Source organism: Eufriesea mexicana, unplaced genomic scaffold (genome assembly GCF_001483705.2).
Source record: "Eufriesea mexicana isolate 0111107269 unplaced genomic scaffold, ASM148370v2 scaffold1913, whole genome shotgun sequence".
Taxonomy (NCBI): Eukaryota; Metazoa; Arthropoda; class Insecta; order Hymenoptera; family Apidae; genus Eufriesea; species Eufriesea mexicana.
The window spans coordinates 92,915-112,233 of record NW_016909997.1 but is presented as its reverse complement, the minus strand read 5'-3'; the positions used below and the strand labels follow the sequence as shown (position 1 = coordinate 112,233).

The following is a 19,319-nucleotide window of genomic DNA, read 5'->3' as shown; positions in this document are numbered from 1 at the left end:
GCAAATTCTTTCATTTTTGGACTTCTATACCATGAAAAATCGTGAAATATACAAATGAACTCGTTCTGACACACACCTTCACATGCATTAATAATAAAAGATCTGGCATTCCATTTAAAAAATTGAAACTCACCTCTATTTTTAATATAAACATTCAAAATTGATATACACTGACGTAGCAATCATAAAATACTGTCAAACTTAATTTATTTTATTCACAATAATTTTTTCAAAATTTCGAGCGAATAATAGCATGAATATCTTGTATTTTAAAATCTGCCAACTTTTAAAGGGTTAAAGATGACCGACTATACCGAGTGAGCTATTTAAACGACAGCAAAAATATCTAAATATCTCCCTTAAAAATTCTTGGGGATGAAGCTGCACTATTTAAAGGAGAATAAATATGAGAGAATCATCGATACCTTTCGAAGGTCGTTTCTTTAGGAAAATTTGCGGTCATAGAAACATTTTTAAATGGCACCCTATAATTTATACAGCATAAAAGGTCAAATCCAGCGACCAACGACAGCATATTCAAATACCTCAAATCACTCGCCCCCATCACATACACCAACCAAGATATTTCAGTGTGGATGGAACCACATCATATGGGAAAATGGAGCAAACAAATTCCTAGCCGCTGGTAAACGAATTTGCTAAATAGAGGGTGGTAGAAGGCGAACGTTAATTCCAGCAGCAACTCGAGATTGAGCAGAAATAAATCAATAAAGGGTACAGAGCATCTCGCCTCGTGGATTCTCCGCGTGTAGTATTGGGATTTAATAGGTATTACGTGCAATCCGGCCTTAATTCGATAAAACTGATAGCCACCCGCTCCTGCACTCGACGAGCAACGGAAATAAACGCGCGAGGGATGAAACCATTCGTTCTTTTCGACGTACGATGCTAAGACAGCACGGTTAGCACGTTAGTCGGTGTTTAGATTAATTTTCTATTCCCTCTTTTCTCCCCCTTTTTTCCCGCCCCTTCCGAGATATTCTCGCCGCGTACCTGGCATTCCTACCTGCATCCACCTATTCCTATTAGGGATGTAAATGCGGTAATTTCGTGGGGTAATTACTGAGCACGGCTTGAAAGTAATGCCTTTGAACGAAGGGGACTACCACCGTGGTACCCAGTGCCCACCGTGTTACCCTGAAATTACTGGATGACGCCTGAGAGCACCTTCGTGTTTCCTGAATTAACGTTTCAGCTTCAGTCGAACCGGTTTACCGTTTCTTCTATTTCTTTTTCTTCCTCATCTTCTGATTTATTTATTTATTTATTTTCAATTCGACGTAAATGATATTCTTCGTAATTTCTGTTCATTCTTTCCCTTTTTGCAAGCCGTTTTAATTATGTTATGAATTATATCTCTGGGCCCTGGTTAGGTTAGATACGCACCTGGTTTTGCATTGCTTCTTTAATTAAAATTAAATAATTTGTTTATAGCAATCGTCGATTTTTAATTGACGCAGTTGTGGTAGTGGTTGTCATAGTTGTGTGACGAGTATGACAGAGTCGTGAAAAACAATTAGTGAGTCAATGACAGTCATCAGAAATAGATGTGTGTGAAAGAGTCCTGAATAGATTATATCGCAGTGAGAAGCAAATCTATTTTGTGATTTAATTATAATTTACGTTGTGTTGTTATACTGTTCAATAAATATTGTTATCAGTTTATCCATTTACTCACAGCAGTTACATTTGTTTTAGTCAAAACCTAATCAGAAAATTGTTTATAATCAAAACCCTTTAAAGCTTAAACTTTAAACTCCTAAAAAGCTTAACTTTTATTATTTTACTTGCTATATATATTATCTTCACTGCCAAGTGACACAAGAGTATGTTTCCAAATTGACTAAATTAATCGGCTGAGAATTCGTGACTAAAATGAGAACCACAGAACACAGATCAATGATTGTGTCCATGCTGCGTACCTCCATCGAACCTAACCTCAAAAGCGGCGCAAACTGAATCACGAGATACGGCAATAATAACATTTCCCACGGGCAGGGACGTGTGAAAAATTCATTTTTCTCGAATAACTCATTGTCGTGTCCTTCAGGCAGACAGTTTTTCGAAGTGATTAGGCTCGGGGAATCAAATAAAAGGATAATCCGTGCGTTATAAAATGCCCTCGAAGTAATTACAAGCCGATCGGATCGGTGGAAAAAATATCTCACGGCAAATCGTGGCAGCATGTGCTACAATCAAGTCGGGCAAAAAAATAACAAGCGGCTCGGCGAATGAACGATTGTAACGTTACCTGGACGGAAATGGACATGGGGCTGGAGTAGCTCTTACGACGCGGAGATCGGCATTTTGCCCGTTTCTTTCATACCAAATGACTTTCCATTATGATCCGCTGAAATTTTCTAAATAGCAGCCGGCGGTAACCGGGGGAGAAAAAGACAGGGGGGGACGTTGCTTAAGAAAATGAAGGTAACCATAAGGTCTTCGATACGCTTGCGCCGAGGAAAAATTTATTACCGGGATATTATGACCCCCCTGGATGCCTCAACGACTTCTCCAAACGAATACTTCTTTCGTATCTGTGAAATTAGCGGAGATATTTTAAGTGGGCAACGTTATAGCTCCACCCTGCGCGGGAATATATTTTATATCGACGAGCGGAGGCTTTCAACGGTGAAACAAGAAACAGTCATCTGTCCCGGCGAAAAAAGAAATCGAGGCATAAAGCGAGGGTAATCAACGACCCCGGCGTCGTTAGAAGTTAGTCATTGGCTAATCACGGAAGTGTATAGACGAGTAGTAAAGTATGCCTTGCCTTTCGGTTCTTGTTAGCCACGTGCTTTAAGTACCCTTATAAATCCAGAAGTAGGATATAACCCAGTAATAAAACACGTCGTGGACAATTAAAAGCGATTTAAAGGACCAGATTCAATGGAAGCACCAGGCTTAGCAGTAGTCACGCGCATTTACATGTCCTCTGCCTTCATCCTTCTCGCCTTTTCCCCTTTCTTTCCTCATCGACAACGGGCACCAAAAGCTCCAGGAACTCGTGAAACATGCAGCAGCTCGTAAACTTTTAACGAATGAAATATACGCGTCGGATTCGAAACATCGAAGATAATGCTGCAGTTAAAGCGAGATACGAGCGTGGAGAGTGTGCGGGTGAAATTGTAAAAAGATTCAGCAACGAAGAAGGAATTTGCGAAATATTTTATGCACAGATGTACTGCGGGTTACGAGATGAAAGCACAGTGAATGATTTGCAGTGCTGCTCGGATGACTCGATGAATTTTCATTGTGTGCAATTCAAAAATGGTAATGTAAATAAAAATATTCGGTATACTGTTGAAAATTATTTTTCTTTTCCGTTAATTATATACGAGTTCGCGCCATTTTGTGTTTATTTCTCGAAAGATTCGACGAATTTTCATTGCATGCAATTGAAAAATGGTAATGTAAATTAAAATATTCAGTATACCGTTGAAAATTATTTTCCTTCGATAATTATATACGAGTTCACGCAATTTTGTATTTATCTATCGGACGATATGATAAATTTTCATCGTGCGCAATTCAAAAATGATGACGTAAATAAAAATATTCCATATAATGTTGAAAATTATTTATCTTCGTTAATTATAGTACAAGTTCATGCAATTTTGTATTTATCTCTTGGACGATATGATAAATTTTCATCGTGCGCAATTCAAAAATGATGACGTAAATAAAAATATTCCGTATAAAGTTGAAAATTATTTATCTTCGTTAATTATAATACAAGTTCACGCAATTTTGGATTTATTTCAGGGACGATATGACAAATTTTGATTGTGTGCAATTCAAAAATGATAGTTTAAATAAAAATGTTCCGTATACAGGTGAAAATTATTTTCCTTCGATAATTATATATGAGTTCACACAATTTCGTATTTATCTCAGAGATGATATGATAAATTTTGATTGTGTGCAATTCAAAAATGATAATTTAAATAAAAATATTCCGTATACAAGTGAAAGTTATTTTCCTTCCATAATTATATACGAGTTCACGTAATTTTGTGTTTATCTCTTGGACGATATGATAAATTTTCATTGTGTGCAATTCAAAAATAGTAACGTAAATAAAAATATTCCGTATACAGCTGAAAATTATTTCTCTTCGATAATTATATACGAATTGACGCAATTTTGTATTTATTTTTCGGACGACACGATGAATTTTCATTGTATGCAATCCAAAAATGATAACGTAAATAGGAATATTCGGTATACAGTTGAAAAATATTCATCTTCGTTAATTATATGAGTTCACGTTATTTCGTGCTTATCTATAATATAATTTTCCCGTACATAAATTTTAAAGACGAACTGTATACATATCGTCGAATGATCACAGAATTTCCCACACCTGTACCTGACCCAGCTTGCGACATTATTCCGAAAATCCGAGCCGAAAATTTGGAACGCGAGCGTTCTGGAACCTCGACAAACATCTACGCGCGCACGCGAACTCGCGTGTCCCTTCTTTTTGACACTGGCAAAGAAACATTTTCCCGTTTATTAAAAGCGATTTGCATAGAAACGCGGCATCAAAAGTCGCTTCACCCCCTTTGATCAAGCCGACCCGATTCAGATACAAAATACTTTCACGGTTTGGTCACGATTAAAAGGGATTCGTGTTATTGTTGCTCGGCTGTTATTTACAATCGCGAACAAAGAACCGCACGTGAAAAGAAATGCGAGGGCTTGCACCTCTGTTGGCGGAACGTGTAAAAGGTATGGCGATTTCACAATGCCGAACGACCAGGAAATCACTGAGGGCTTCGCCAGGGAATCGATACCGTGTCGGGTACGTGAGAAATCCAAACGACTGGCGCCCTACTGCCGCGAAATTGAGTCCATTATCGCTCTGGCCAGGTACCCTCCAATACCATCGATATTCGTTTAACGCATCGTTTCCCTGCCAGGAGGGTGACAAACAAGGGTCTGGCGAGAAATATAAAATTTAGGAAGCGTGTGAGGTAGAGGAGGAAAAAGAAGAGAAAAGACAGAGAAAGAGGCTAGCCAAACCACCCCAAAAAGCCAAACCTGGCAGAGAAAAAAGGACGATAACCCATGGCTTTCAACCCTGCTCTATCTCTCTACCTCTCGTTACGAAAAAGTATAAAGGAAAATGCCCCAAAAAATCCAGGATTGAAGGAGAAATGTTTATAAACCGTATTCGTTCCCTTATTTGAGTGAACCAGTTGCAGTCCACGTTAAACCGTTGTAAAAGCAAACACGTACCAACAATCATTTATAATCGATACACATGTATTAAACGATTTAATACAATTTACATATGTAGGGATTAACGGTGGTGTTAATTTATTAATAAATTATAACTGTACACGAGTGGAGATTAAACATGCGAATTATCTCTTTACAAGAATCTAGGTCCGTTTTCAATTTAACCCTTTGCACTCGACGATTTTTTGGCTAGAGAAGAGTAGAAAATCAAGGATTCTCTATTAAAAAACTGACGATAATTTTTCGAGCAGTAAATAAAGTAATAATAATAGAATTGTAGAATTATTTGATTTCGATACCTGACACACTGTTACATTGCATTAAAATTGATATATTAATTAATGTCGATTTTCCAAATTTTATGAAATGGTGACTGAGGGTCACCACTCGAGTGCAAAGGGTTAATACAGCGTTCAACTTCACAACTCGATAACAACTCAGTTTGCAACAACTAATCGTCTATAACTAAAACTGTCCTCCGACCACTATTAACCTTCTTTACATATCTTTCCCACCATGCATTCAACAGCGTAGTCCCAAAATATAAACAGTATTGCCGAGACTTCGAGCTATTCCACGACTCGGCAAATTTGTCTTAAATTGTACCAATCGCACACGAGTTACTTACACATCACAAACCATGGGCGTGACACGTGGTGTTTACATTTGGCCCGACCGATGTACCACGTGCCAGGCCCGTGATAATCAATTTCGACCCGACCGATGTACCACGTGCCAGACTCGTGATAATCAATTTCGACCCGAACGATGTACCACGTGCCAGACTCGTGATAATCAGTTTCGACCCGACAACCTGACCACGAGCCTCACACGTGGCCAAAGGGTTAAGGATCCGACGTATCGGCCAAGGTTTTTCCTAATTCACCTGGGCTTTACTTCTTCGTAAAGCTACGTGTACGTGGTGGAAAATTCGCGATACTACGTATATTTAAAAGAATTTGTTCAACCCTACTTTGCAACCGACACTTTCTTCCCGATTATAAATAAATTCGCATCTGTTACACCACGTCGAATAGAGTCTAACTATGAACGACTCCACGTCCTTAAAGGACAATTCGATCCCCCAGTAAAAATTTTGAAATTCCGTAATTGCGCCAGTTTCTCCCCTGCTCGAGCGACTGGGAGTAACGTACGCCATGGCGGACGTCGTAAGTCGACGAGTGGCATAAAAGGAGCTCCTGTAATTCACCGGAACGGAGAGACGTGGTCACACATGTGTCCACACGAGCAGCTACCCGAGGAGTTAGGGGAGAGAGACTCTGGTCCAGAACGTAAAGAAATTGATCAAGGGTTCCTGTTCAACGAAACATCGTGCAGCAAAGAAGAGCAGAGAAGACGAGGCAGAGAGAAGAATAAACATCGGGCGGTCAGTTCTCGCACCTTTCATCGTGAATAGCCCAGAGTGGCCGGCTACGCCTCGAATCCCTCAGAGTTCGCGTGTTTTCTCGCAAGTTTACGCGCCATTGGCCGCCAATCTTTAGAATGAAACTGCCTCCACTGAGTGGATTCTCAACGCGACCTGCTTGGAGAACAGGACCTGGGAACCGGGAAAAATGCGTCAGAAGGTGGAGAGCAGAGGAAAGGAAAAAATAGAAGAGAAGAATCGAAGGGAAGAGAAACGGGAGGATGAAATAGCCGTATATAACAGTCACGATCCCAGGGCGACGAATAATCACATTTAGCATGTCAAACGATACGCGAACAATACACTGACCGTCCTTCATACGGATATATTACACATTGTATTCCATTGGCAACGACGGCGCCTATAAATGGCGATATTACCGCATAGCAAGCAACCTGGAAGCTAACAATGCAACTTAGAAACGTGCTATCAAGTATGTCATGGAATTGTAAAGTCACGCTATCTCGACCAATCTTAAGAGAGTCGGGTACACTCGCGCTTGTTACATGCTCGTAGTATTCTTGATGACTGAGTGTCTACTATGTGATTGCTGCAAACGGACAAATTGGAGTCCTGGCTTGACGAGTTAGTGTTCACGAAGGATTGCGTGATCCTGTCTTTTTGAACATCGATTTATTCGGAAAAGAAGAAATACACGTTCACTTTGAATGGAGAGCTTTGGTAAAATTTTTGAAAATTCGAAAAACAGTCGCTTTGATCTGTGGTTTGGCTTATTTGTTAGATGGGTTTGGAATGATATAGCTAATGGAAATGTAGAATAATGTAAAAATATTGGCAATACCACGTTGTTTGAAGGTTTCATACTGTTTGATTATTTGTATACTTATCAACAAAAGTTAATAAAAAGATATATAAATTGAAATTAAAAATAGACCTTATACCAGGCATTCAACACAAATTTTATTGTTTATCGACATGTGATCGCTTGAAAATGATCACACTTTACTTAAATTTCAAATTATTTCTATGTAGTTTCATTCGTAAAATATTTTCATGCTCTTTGTATTCCATACCTAATCTAACTGAAGAAAACACAAGTTCCACGTATTATGTAATACTATAATTAAATGAAATAAGTATAAAAATTACCTTCGACAACCACGAATTCGTTTAAATATAGTATTAATTATAATTTCACTTTATTTTTCCCTTTTCGAGTATAGTGATTGATAGTATTAAAAATTTGAATTAAAACTTTTAATAATAATTATATATATTTGATATATATATTTCCCTGACCACGTGATTTAAATTAAAAAGTTCATAAATCTGTTACACTGAGAAAACTAAAAAGCTTCTGGCAGACTGGAGTATTCCAAGAAGAATATCAAATACGAGGGAAGAACTGAGCCATACTAACCCATTAAACTGTAACATTTCCAATATCACACTCAGCCGAGTATGGAGGCTCAGAGGACATCAAAGGCGCGGTAAAAACCTTGAACAATATCGTTGATTTCGCGTTGAACCTTTCTCTGCCTGCATCTCAAGCCGCTTTATAAACTTCCCGGCAACCGTCGTAAGTTGTTCCATGTCGGCGCGCGGACCCGCCATTTTGACGTGATAACAAAGTATGGCGACGAGGACGGGACTGCTGACCGAGATTGAAAGCAATCGATGCTTGAGTAAAGACCTCTGACTGCTCCACGCATCTCTTTCATCTCGGTACCGACGTTTCTCGAGTGACACGTGGAAGAAAAAAGGATCATTCCACTGATGACTTCTTTCCTTTCAACGAGATCTCGCGGGAGAAGCGCACAAAGAGGAAAAAGGGGAGGCAGGACAGCGAGGAAGATAACCGCGAAACTTTCTTCAGTTCCTGCCCGATATCAAGAGTCGACGGAGAACAAAACTGGGACAAACTTTAGATGAGAGAATATCGACATGATCGACGAAAGGGGACAGTATTATTCTTCCGTGAGAGATTACGGAGAAGCCCCAAGAAGACCGCGCGAACGCGTCAAGGGGTGACTCTCTCTAGGTCCTCGAACGATTTCATGGAACGATCCTGTTGGAATGCTTTTTGCGAATCGTCATTAGCTTTACGATCTCTCGCCAGCAAATTTACATGAGCCGTGCCGTAATAGGTCGTCCAGCAAGGTGACGATAAATTTCATATTCTAGTGCTGGCAGATTCACAGACCGTCTCGCCTCGAAATAGCCCTTGTAATTTAATGCGCGTTTTGCTGGGCATCTGTTTATACACTTCCTAGGACATATCCAGCCAGCCAAACTTCCTAGGACATATCCAGCCAACCAATCATATTTTCATAAGAGAAAGATAAGCACGTCTGGTTACCTCGGCTACTTGCTCTTTTCTAATGCAACCTTTATCCCGAGCTTCTTCAATGTAGCATGACGTATAGACGTGCAACGATAAATGAAATTAGGGAGCGAAATTGTCCCAGTGTAACTACATTGTTTCTCCGTAATAAACCATAATAAATTTTACGATATGATCTTCGATGCATCGACTTGACCTGATTAAATCGGGGCCAATCGTGTGCGAAATAATTTTTAAATAATAATTACCTGACTTAATTCATTTTAGTCCTATTTTTAATTATTTAGACAGCAGACTGCGCGGTATTTTTGTAAAGTATAGATGTGTTTCTTTGTTCCACGTGATTTCAGGATTGGGATAAATTATTTTTGAATAATCGCCATAGTTAATGCCATGGCGTTAACGCACTGTTGGGTATTCGAACGAGGAAATTCCCACGTGGAGTATAACCGAGCGATTCGATGATCGTTCAATCGGCAAGATTTCCGCTATATATGCGTTCTCTTGCAAGATCAGCTACATGCAAAGTTCGCCACTTACCTTTAGCCGGAAGTCGCTGACAGTCCACACGCGGCTGGCATAGTCGTTCGAGGCTCCGAGGATCAGGGTGCCCGTTGAGTCGAAATCGACGCACATCACACCAGCGTTACTGCCAACCAGGATACCTTTGCTCTCAGAGGCACCTGCAACGTAACGTTTACGATAAATTTCTACTCTCCTCTCTCCTTTCCAATTCTAATTCTATTTCTCACGCGTCGATTATTTTTAACCCGACATATTCCTCGCACATTTCTTCCCTTCAACCGATTCCAACCACGAAGATTATACCACGTAAGCTACTGCAATATATTTCGGGGAGAAATATAAGTTACATGACGGTACGCGATGTTATTAATTTAGTATGAAATATGGATAAGAATAAAAAATAGAACCAACGAATTTTCGAATAAGAAACTATCGAAATAATAATTAACATCAAGAAATTAATAGAACAATAAAATACCAATAACTTAATAATAGAAAACAAATAATAATAATTACTAATATCTAGCAATAAAAGCTAGAAAATATGTTTATACATGTAAGCAATGAGATACTGAAATAATAACATAACATTGGAAATTAATAAAAATAATTATTTATGCTAGGGAACATCATTTGATGATAAAGAAATAGAGGTACCGATTCGTTAAATAATAATAATTATTATTATTAATATCTAGCAATAAAAGCTAAAAAATACGCCCAAGCAATGAGACAATAAAATAATAATACAAAATTGGAAATTAATGATAAAAATAATTATTTATACTAGGAAAAATCAATTGATGATAAAGAAACAGAGGTAGTAATTCGTTAAATAATAATAATAATTATTATTAATATCTAGCAATAAAAGCTAAAAAATACGCCCAAGCAATGAGACAATAAAATAATAATACAAAATTGGAAATTAATGACAAAAATAATTATTTATACTAGGAGAAATCATTCAACGATAAAGAAATATAGGTAGCAATTCGTTAAATAATAATAATAATTATTATTATTAATATCCAGCAATAAAAGGTAGAAAATATATCCAAGCAATGAGATAATAAAATAACAATACAACATTGGAAATTAATAATAAAAATAATTATTCATACTAGGAAAAATCATTCGATGATAAAGAAATAGAGGTAGCAATTCGTTAAATAATAATAATAATTATAATAATTATTAATATCTAGCAATAAAAGCTAGAAAATATATCCAAGCAATGAGATACTAAAATAATAATACAAAATTGGAAATTAATAATAAAACTAGGAAAAATCATTCAATGGTAAAGAAATAGAGGTAGTAATTCGTTAATTCTCAGATAATTGACATCGGGCTGAAAAAGGTATAAAAATAGGAACGCAACGAGACGACGAGGTCGCATACGCGCGAGAAACGGTTAGAGAGACGTGTTAAGCGGATATAACCGGAACAATAAGAACGGATGTTTCATCCAATTTGCAACATGGCGAGGAGATTACATTTAAGCACATTATAGCACGTGTGATCGTTCGGCCATAGGAGGGAAAGCGTTTCTAGCCGCGGACAGGACTTTAATAAACGCGTCGTTGCAACACGGTTGCACGCTAAACGCATCGCGAGTAACCTGTTGATTCGTTAACATACTTCATTCGCCGTGGCAGAAAAGAGCCTTTTGAGAGCGATGCAAAGTTCGGCTGACTCATCATCTTCTATTTCTATGCACGCGACACCTATCCACTCTTACATCCTGTGTAATGACCTCAACGTACAACGCTTCGCATAGCCGAAGAAAAATGCAGGAAGTCACGTCACCGCTTTACGAGTAGCTCACAATGGAGCGAGAATAAAATTCAATAGTTGTAAATATTTTCCCCCTTTTCAGCAACTTTTTACCGAATTACAACATAATAACAGCTCACTCGTTACGTCCTATAGCTCCCTCTTTGTTGTCCAAAAGGGGAAGTCTCTCGAGCACGTATTCGCGAACAAAAGATGGTAGGAAAGTTTTAATTGCTCTATTATGGCAAGTTTTAATGAAATTTTAAAGTGACTTTCGTATCGCTTGATTAGCCTACGTAGCCTCGTCGAACAACGGAAATTCTGTACCCGATAGATATTAGGCCAACGATGAGCTACTATGACAGTATCGTTCGCGGAACACGATTAATCGTTTAAATTATTCTTCGAATTTCGCAGGGGACTCGGCGATGCCCACGCTATTCCATATATTACGGTATTATGTTATATATTCGGTTTAATCCTGGCCCGCTGTGTTGACGAATTCGCGATAAACCATGCGAGACTCGCGACTGAAACGAGAGCGTAATAATTGACGCGGTCTATCGACGCTTGTTACAAATTCGAATAATGGCGGGAACGCTAAACAAATTACACGCGCGGGGGTTCCCCTGCACGCGGCATTCGCGTAACACGAGCCGTTCGAGGAATCGTTTACCTTGGTTAATCGGATTCTATCGGCGAGTATTTCAATCCTAGACTTTGTATATAAATATTTACGACTTTGTTTCGCTTAATCACCTTTCGAGATATTCCAAAGCTTCACTTTCCTGTCCGCTCCGCCTGTGGCAAGCATCCTCTCGTCTGGGGACCATTTTACGGCATAAACTTCTCCGTCGTGCGCATTCTGCAAGGGTTATTAAACACTTGGCGTATAAATTTTGAAAAGTTCATGTGCATGCATGGGGCGGTAATTAATATTACAAGCGTATCGATGAGTAATTATGTCGTTCGATCGAATTACGAGAGGTGTTCGGGTACGGAATAATTTTATGGGGACCGTCGTTATTTGCCGGAGTGAAAGGCTTCTATGGAATTAAAAAGTTTTCTCGAATTTGTATAATCACTAAACGTTTCGAATTTTCTAAAATTCTTCGTTATTATGTTTTCGATTTAAATCATCGGCCATTAAGGAAGATAAAATGTAGCTTAAAAAATTCGAAATAATCGATAGATATTTGGTAATATTTTGGAAGCTTGGAAATAAACGGAAATAATTTCGCGATTTTACATAATTTTCGTGGTAAAAGTATTTCTATTCGCGTTGATCGTTATCCCCGTTGAATATTTTAGAATTTAAATCGAGGAGAAATTATAATAATGTAAATGACGAATAATGATCAAATGAACCGTGTAATGAGAAAATATATGAAAAAGAATCTTATGAACAGTGAGAGCCATTACGCTTTTAGATATTGAAATAAACTGATGTAAATTGCAATTTTCATGCATAAAACGCGCATTCCATATCGTATATGATTATGATAATGTATGCCGCGTAAAATGCTTCATTGTGATATATTGCTAAATAGAGGACATTAAATTTCGATGCTTTATGTGCAATAGATAGCTCGTACTCTCTAAAACTAAATGCGAAATGGTTGAAAAATTCATACAATTTTTATTAAAATAAATTGTATTAATAAACTACCATTTGCGAGTTACACTACATGGCCTCATTTAAAAACGTAGTATAAACGGTATTAAAGTAGAGCATATAGGTACATGGTATGTCGGCACAGAACATATTTAATATCCACATCATTATTCTTCCCGTTTCAGATAGTATAATAATTCAATTTATATTTTCCACTATTTCATATATTAACACGTTCGTATATATCTAAACATAGAACAGGTATACTTAACTTAAATAACGTGACATTTTTAATAACTATACATTAACCTGGCATACTACAAGTAATACGTTTCTCTTACATATACCCAACTATCATAGAACATAACGAGAGATAGACTTCACTTGATTTTTAAATACCGCTAAAGTACATAATTGTACAGTAACACGTACATTGATATTCCGGTAACATAACATGCATATGTAAGAAATACAAGATCTATAAACGGTAATAATAGGTATTCAACAATTGTATATATATTCCCATTATGTAGCTTATTGTTATAAACACAAGAAACTAACTTAAATCAAACACAGTATTATCCTGATACCTGGTTAGTTTAATATAGCGACTGACATTGGTTCTACAAAAATTACACTGTTGTATAGAGAAGGCTCGTATAGAATTCTATAAAGAAGGCTACTTAACGGTCAACCTAGCACTTTATCTCGGCAATATTTACGCCTGCATTTATAAAAAGTAATAAGAATAGCGTATTTATTCTTCGTTGATTTCTAGATACATCATACGTGGAGAAATTGGTAATCGTATAAGATATACGTATTCATTAAACGAAAACGAATGTTGCATATGCACGTCGATACGATGAATGAATATCATTGAAATTAATACCAATTCGGTAATCGTTTAAGCGACAAAAGAAAAAGAAATAGACAATTCCTCGGAATAAATCTCACAGCTTAAAAGAAAATAAATTGCATACGTATACGGCATAAGTAAATTTTTCTCTTTATAAAATATATATCTATATATAATAATGTTAATACTTCAATAGGTCAATTCGTGAACGAGCTGCGATCATTTTCGACACGTCGAACGTGTTTGTAAATCGATGACCGAGATCGCTGCGTGAGAGATCTCGACGATATCGATGCAGAAGTAAATCAAAAAATAAATAATAATGCCCGTGTAATTGGCTCACGATACGAATTCTCATGTATCAAAGCGTCGAGCGTTTGCATCCAACGACTTTCTCATCCCGTCATACAAAACATGCATTTTCGTGTTACAACGAATTAATAAACGTTTGTACTAAAATTTCCACAGTAATAGCGTAATATAAAGTATTTCATAAATTAAAGTTTTGTCAACGTACAAACGTGACGGATACTTTCGTCGGTACCGCAGTAGGAAGACCAGTGATTCCTTCTTTTAAACTCGACCTATCGGGGCTAACAGGTCGGGTGTCACGAGCCGCGTCCTCCAGCTCTTTTTGCATCTTGGCTTGCCTTTTTCTGAAAAAGAAAGAAGAACAAACGTGCCCACAATTTTTATTTAAAAAAAAAAAAAAAAGAAAAAGAAAAAGAAGGATAAAAAGGAGAAGAATATCGAACGGATCGATGGGGAATGAAATAATGCTGCGTATAAATACCCAAGTATATATCAGAAAAATGCCCTCTCTCATCGATCATGGTATTGCTGTTACGTTATCATGCATAGTAGAACGATTAGTAAAACCAGTGTCTCGCTGATGTTATTCTCTCGTATTAACAATATACGTCTGCCAGTTAGTTGTTATTCTCGATATTTATTTCACATCTCTTTCTTATTATCTACATTAGTCGGATTTATCCGTGACGATCGTTATGCTCACGTATCTTTGTATGATCAAGGTATAACGTCTAAGCGTGACTGCCTCTCAACTCATTCTTTTTCTATCAAATTCACTCGCTTCTTTTTTTTTCAAATTCACCATCTCTCGTGTATTAATTCGTTACGATAACAAACGATACGATAATAAAAAGCACAAACAAAACGAAAAAGGGGTATGGATATATGCGAACGTGTGATACGATCAGCCTCCTTTTACTAAACGACCCAAAGCTGTAATCGAGCGGTAAGCGTAATTTCTGTCACGTCACTTGCACAGACTTACCCAAATTTTGATATGGTATGCATCAAAAAGGCTGTCGGACTGGAAAAACTCTCACTGAAAATAAAATGTCAAGCATTGTGAAGTGCTAATGTAAAATGCTACAATGAGGGTATCTCGTGTTCCTCTCGCCTTCTCTCCCTTCCTCTCACTCACCCTCTCTCTTTCTGTCTTGCTCTAGCTCTGTGAAAACCTCCACATTTTCCGTATAATTTTAATAATGATCGCGAGGATGTATGGTGTAAATGTTTCGCAACCGATATGAACGTTACTGTTAATAAATCCGCGTGATTTTCAAAAATATCGAATATTACGTGGGGAAATGGGTATGATCGAAATTAATTACTCGTGTTTAATCTGCATCAGAAGAGAGTCGAGTATTGTGGTTAAAAACTGAATAACAGAGGCATAAAATGATATAAATTTCAGAATTTTCGGCGCACTTTGCGCATCGAATAATTAATTTTATTGTTTATTTTTAAACGATAAATTAACTTCATCGGTCAACATTGTTTCGAGTTGTAGTCTGCGTGAAATACACTCGTAACTTTACGTTTTAACCGCACACGAAATTTAACGAATGCAGGTATAAATATAAATTTTAAGTGAAGAGGTTTTCGGTTTCACGTACGAGGATATTAAAATGAATATTTGATAAGGAAAAGTTAATTGGATATCTAACAACTTGATTCGATTGTTTAAATTTTATTAAAATATTTCAATTCCTAATAATCAAGATTTTATCATTTTTTTTTTATGCGTGACAGCTATGAAATGATAAACTTCAAATTACAGAAAATTTATTTTAATTTAATAATAAAATTATGAAGAATAGAAAAAATCAGATTACATAAGATTCTCATGCTCTGTTAATTGCAAAAATGTCATTGCCATAGTTCGAGAGAAAATTCAAAAAGCAACATTCTTAGTAACAATTTTGAAGAACCGAGAAGAAATAATAATAGGAAAAATATTTTGTGTAGATAATGATAATGCTATATGAGAATTATGAAATGGTTACAAATTACTCCGGAATAAAATCTTTCTAAATTAGTATATAATATCATCATGCTATAACAAATTAATAATTTCAAATTTCGTGCATGTAGCATTTGTAAATTTTAAGCTAGTAAATGCAAACATAATTTCTATAACTATCAAAAGTGTATGCAAGAATTTCTACAATAGTGTGGTAATTTATAAAATAATTTTTCAAGGTGTAATTGCAAAAACATAAATATGAACAAACACTTTCATATTAACTATTTTCAAAACACTCGATAAATTACAAAATAGGTTGTATTTACTTATATAAATATAGTACTACACCTGAGTTCAATAAATTCCTATTGCATTTTAGCCTTACTACCCTGTTAATCATATATCTATTAAAGACATCGATATATTAATAGAAATAAATTTGAGATATGATAAGAGCTGAGATTATATTAAGAAATTCTTTAGAAACCTTTTCCTTATCATAACATACGAAAATATGCTTTGTCTAAACCTGGCTCATAATATTATACTCGTTTTAATGAGAGCAGTCATTGAAGATAAAGTAGTTTTATCACAGTAATAGGTACTTTGTACTTACAAAGTAATTCTCTGAATTTCTATTACATTAAATTTAGTTCCTAAAAAGGTTCTTAAAAATTTTAGAGAAGCATTTACACTATTCTAGCTCTCTGAATATTGAATATTCTGGATGTTTCATTAGTGATACGCGATTTACGATAATCACTACTGATAATGCCAGATTCATCCATATTATACAATTTATCAATTAATCATGACACGATATGGTTAAATTAATACTGCAATTTTATACAATATGAAATCAGACAAAATTTCATCTTTTGTTTCAAACATAATTCATGATATATGACTTACGCTGATAACACTTTGCTAGGTGCATAAATGTATCCATAACATTCAGGAGCTTAAAATTAGGACTTATAAATGTCAAAATTAAAATTAAAGTAAATATTCCGTGGGACTTATTTGTCATTTGGCAAATTTTTCAGAGGATGTATATTTATCATTACCTTTAGCGTTATATTATTTATCTAATTCTTAAATATTTTCGCAACATTTATTTATATTATATTTGACGCACGTAAGAAATTATCAAGAAGTTAATTAAAAAGAAAATCAGTAATTCATTAGCAAATTTTAGTCAACTCCTTATCTTCTCTCAATAAACGGTCTTCGAATAGTTATTTTATATAATATGAATATATGGCTGTAACATATATACTGTTTTATATTGTGAGAGTTTTTGCCGACAGATGATACGCAAGCATTACTAACAAGTGGATAACACATCTTGCGATCGATAGCAAAATTACGCACAATTTATGCCCTACGATTATTATTCATTACTATTAAAACATATGTATGAACATAAAATTTTTTAGAGGCATATTTGGTATTAAAATACATACAAAAATATTATGAAATTATTACTCACACCTAACACGAATCTAATAAATCTACATCTTATTTATTATTTCTAAAAGAGCTTATTTTAATAAACTCTACATACAATGTTCTCTATTTATTATACTTTAAAAGCATATATATCAAATATTCTATTTTTGGTTCTTCAGATAAAATATTATAATAAGAATATGTCTTATTATCACCAAAATGAAGTTCTAAAATTTATATGGAACCTATCTACGAAAGAAATATTATTCTTTTTATGTTCCCTTTATTACAATAGCTATAATGTTACAAATTCTTTGTATTATTAGCAATAATACAGGTATGAAATGATTTGGTTGGAAAGGCTTATAAATATATACAAATTTCTTATTCGATGAAATTCATACATATTAGCGTTCAATTTAAAGAATTTTTAATTAAAAGAAAATTAGGAACTTTAAACATTGCATTCAAATTCAGAGGTATTTGAGCGATTAGCCAAGCATTTAAAAATAAGTTGTAATAGTAGCATAAATTACGAAACAAAATAGGCCATAAGCAAGTAGAAAAAAGTTTAATTTAGAAAGAGTATTTGGCAGTAGAATATTAACAATAGAATTGAAATTTATTCAGCAAGAAACTGCCTTTGCATGGACATAAAGTTTTAAAAAAAATGTGTAATGATAAGATAATATTTACAAAAATATCTGTTGCAGATATATTAAATTTAGAGAAAAAGCAGCCACTTTTTTTATTTAATAATATAATGAAATATGTATCAAAAAACTGCACAAAACTTTACATAAAGAAATAAATAAACAATATATCTTGATTTGTATAATTGAAAAATAAATGAACGGAGAAAGGACAATTAACATAAAAGACAAATGAAAAAGAAATAAATATTGTACTCACTTCAAGAAGTTGTCATTTTCTTCATTCACTTTTTCTGCATCTCGAGTTTTGTATTTAATCAAACGATCTAATAATTGACGGTTTTCCTCCTGGAAATGTTGAAATATATATAAAGTTTTACAAATTTAAATAAATAAATAAACATATTACGTTATGGTAATATACATTAACAATTAATCAAGAAATATTTTTGATTTTGTAATATTGCATAATGAATACCTGTGCTTTTCTAAGTTTCTCTTCTAAAGATGCAAAAGCAAGTTGTAAAGCTTGGTGTTCATCTTTTAACATTTGATTAATATTTTCTAACTCTCTTTCTCTACTATGGTATTTAGATATTTCTAAACGTAAATTGGCATTGAGCTCTATATTTTCCGCAAGACTGTAAATTTTGGATACATAATGTAATTAATTATTTACATTTATAATACACATACGTATTGGAAAATGTTCAGTTCTACAAATATAAGGAAAAATATATACCTTGTTTCCTTGATTTGAAGCTCCTTTATCATTTCTTGTAATTTATTATTAAGATCTACTATTTGTTGTGTATGCTCTCCTTTCCTTTTATGTAACGTTGCTAATTCTTCTGCTTGCTTTAGAAGACGGGCTTCAAGATCAGCATTTACACTTAACCCAGGAGTCCCACTAGCTGCGTCTCGACGAAGAGTTTCATTTGCTATAGTTAGTTGAATATTTTCTCCACGTAACGTATTTGCACTCTCAAACAATCTGTTATCTGTAAATTAGAAGTAGTACTAAACATCTCTTATTTTAGAAAATAACTTCTGTGTGCTTCGATGCACATTATTAACATTTTAATGTATCAAAATGTAATAATAAGAACAGGTTGATACAATATCACTCAAATTAGTGGAAGTGATTATATTAATAACTATA

General features: G+C 35.2%; 1 protein-coding gene across 1 annotated transcript in view; it reads right to left on the bottom strand.

The window, feature by feature from the left end:
• The window catches only part of LOC108549376 (autophagy-related protein 16-1), a 53,229-nt gene that overhangs the window by 33,612 nt on the left and 298 nt on the right, over positions 1-19,319 (bottom strand). Inside the window, exons 2-7 of the mRNA XM_017902727.1 lie at positions 18,900-19,158; positions 18,636-18,798; positions 18,417-18,505; positions 14,295-14,433; positions 12,063-12,168; positions 9,540-9,682 (exon numbers count right to left, since the gene is read on the bottom strand). Of these exons, the coding sequence (XP_017758216.1) occupies positions 9,540-9,682; positions 12,063-12,168; positions 14,295-14,433; positions 18,417-18,505; positions 18,636-18,798; positions 18,900-19,158 (899 nt within the window). The remainder of the gene's footprint in view (positions 1-9,539; positions 9,683-12,062; positions 12,169-14,294; positions 14,434-18,416; positions 18,506-18,635; positions 18,799-18,899; positions 19,159-19,319) is intronic.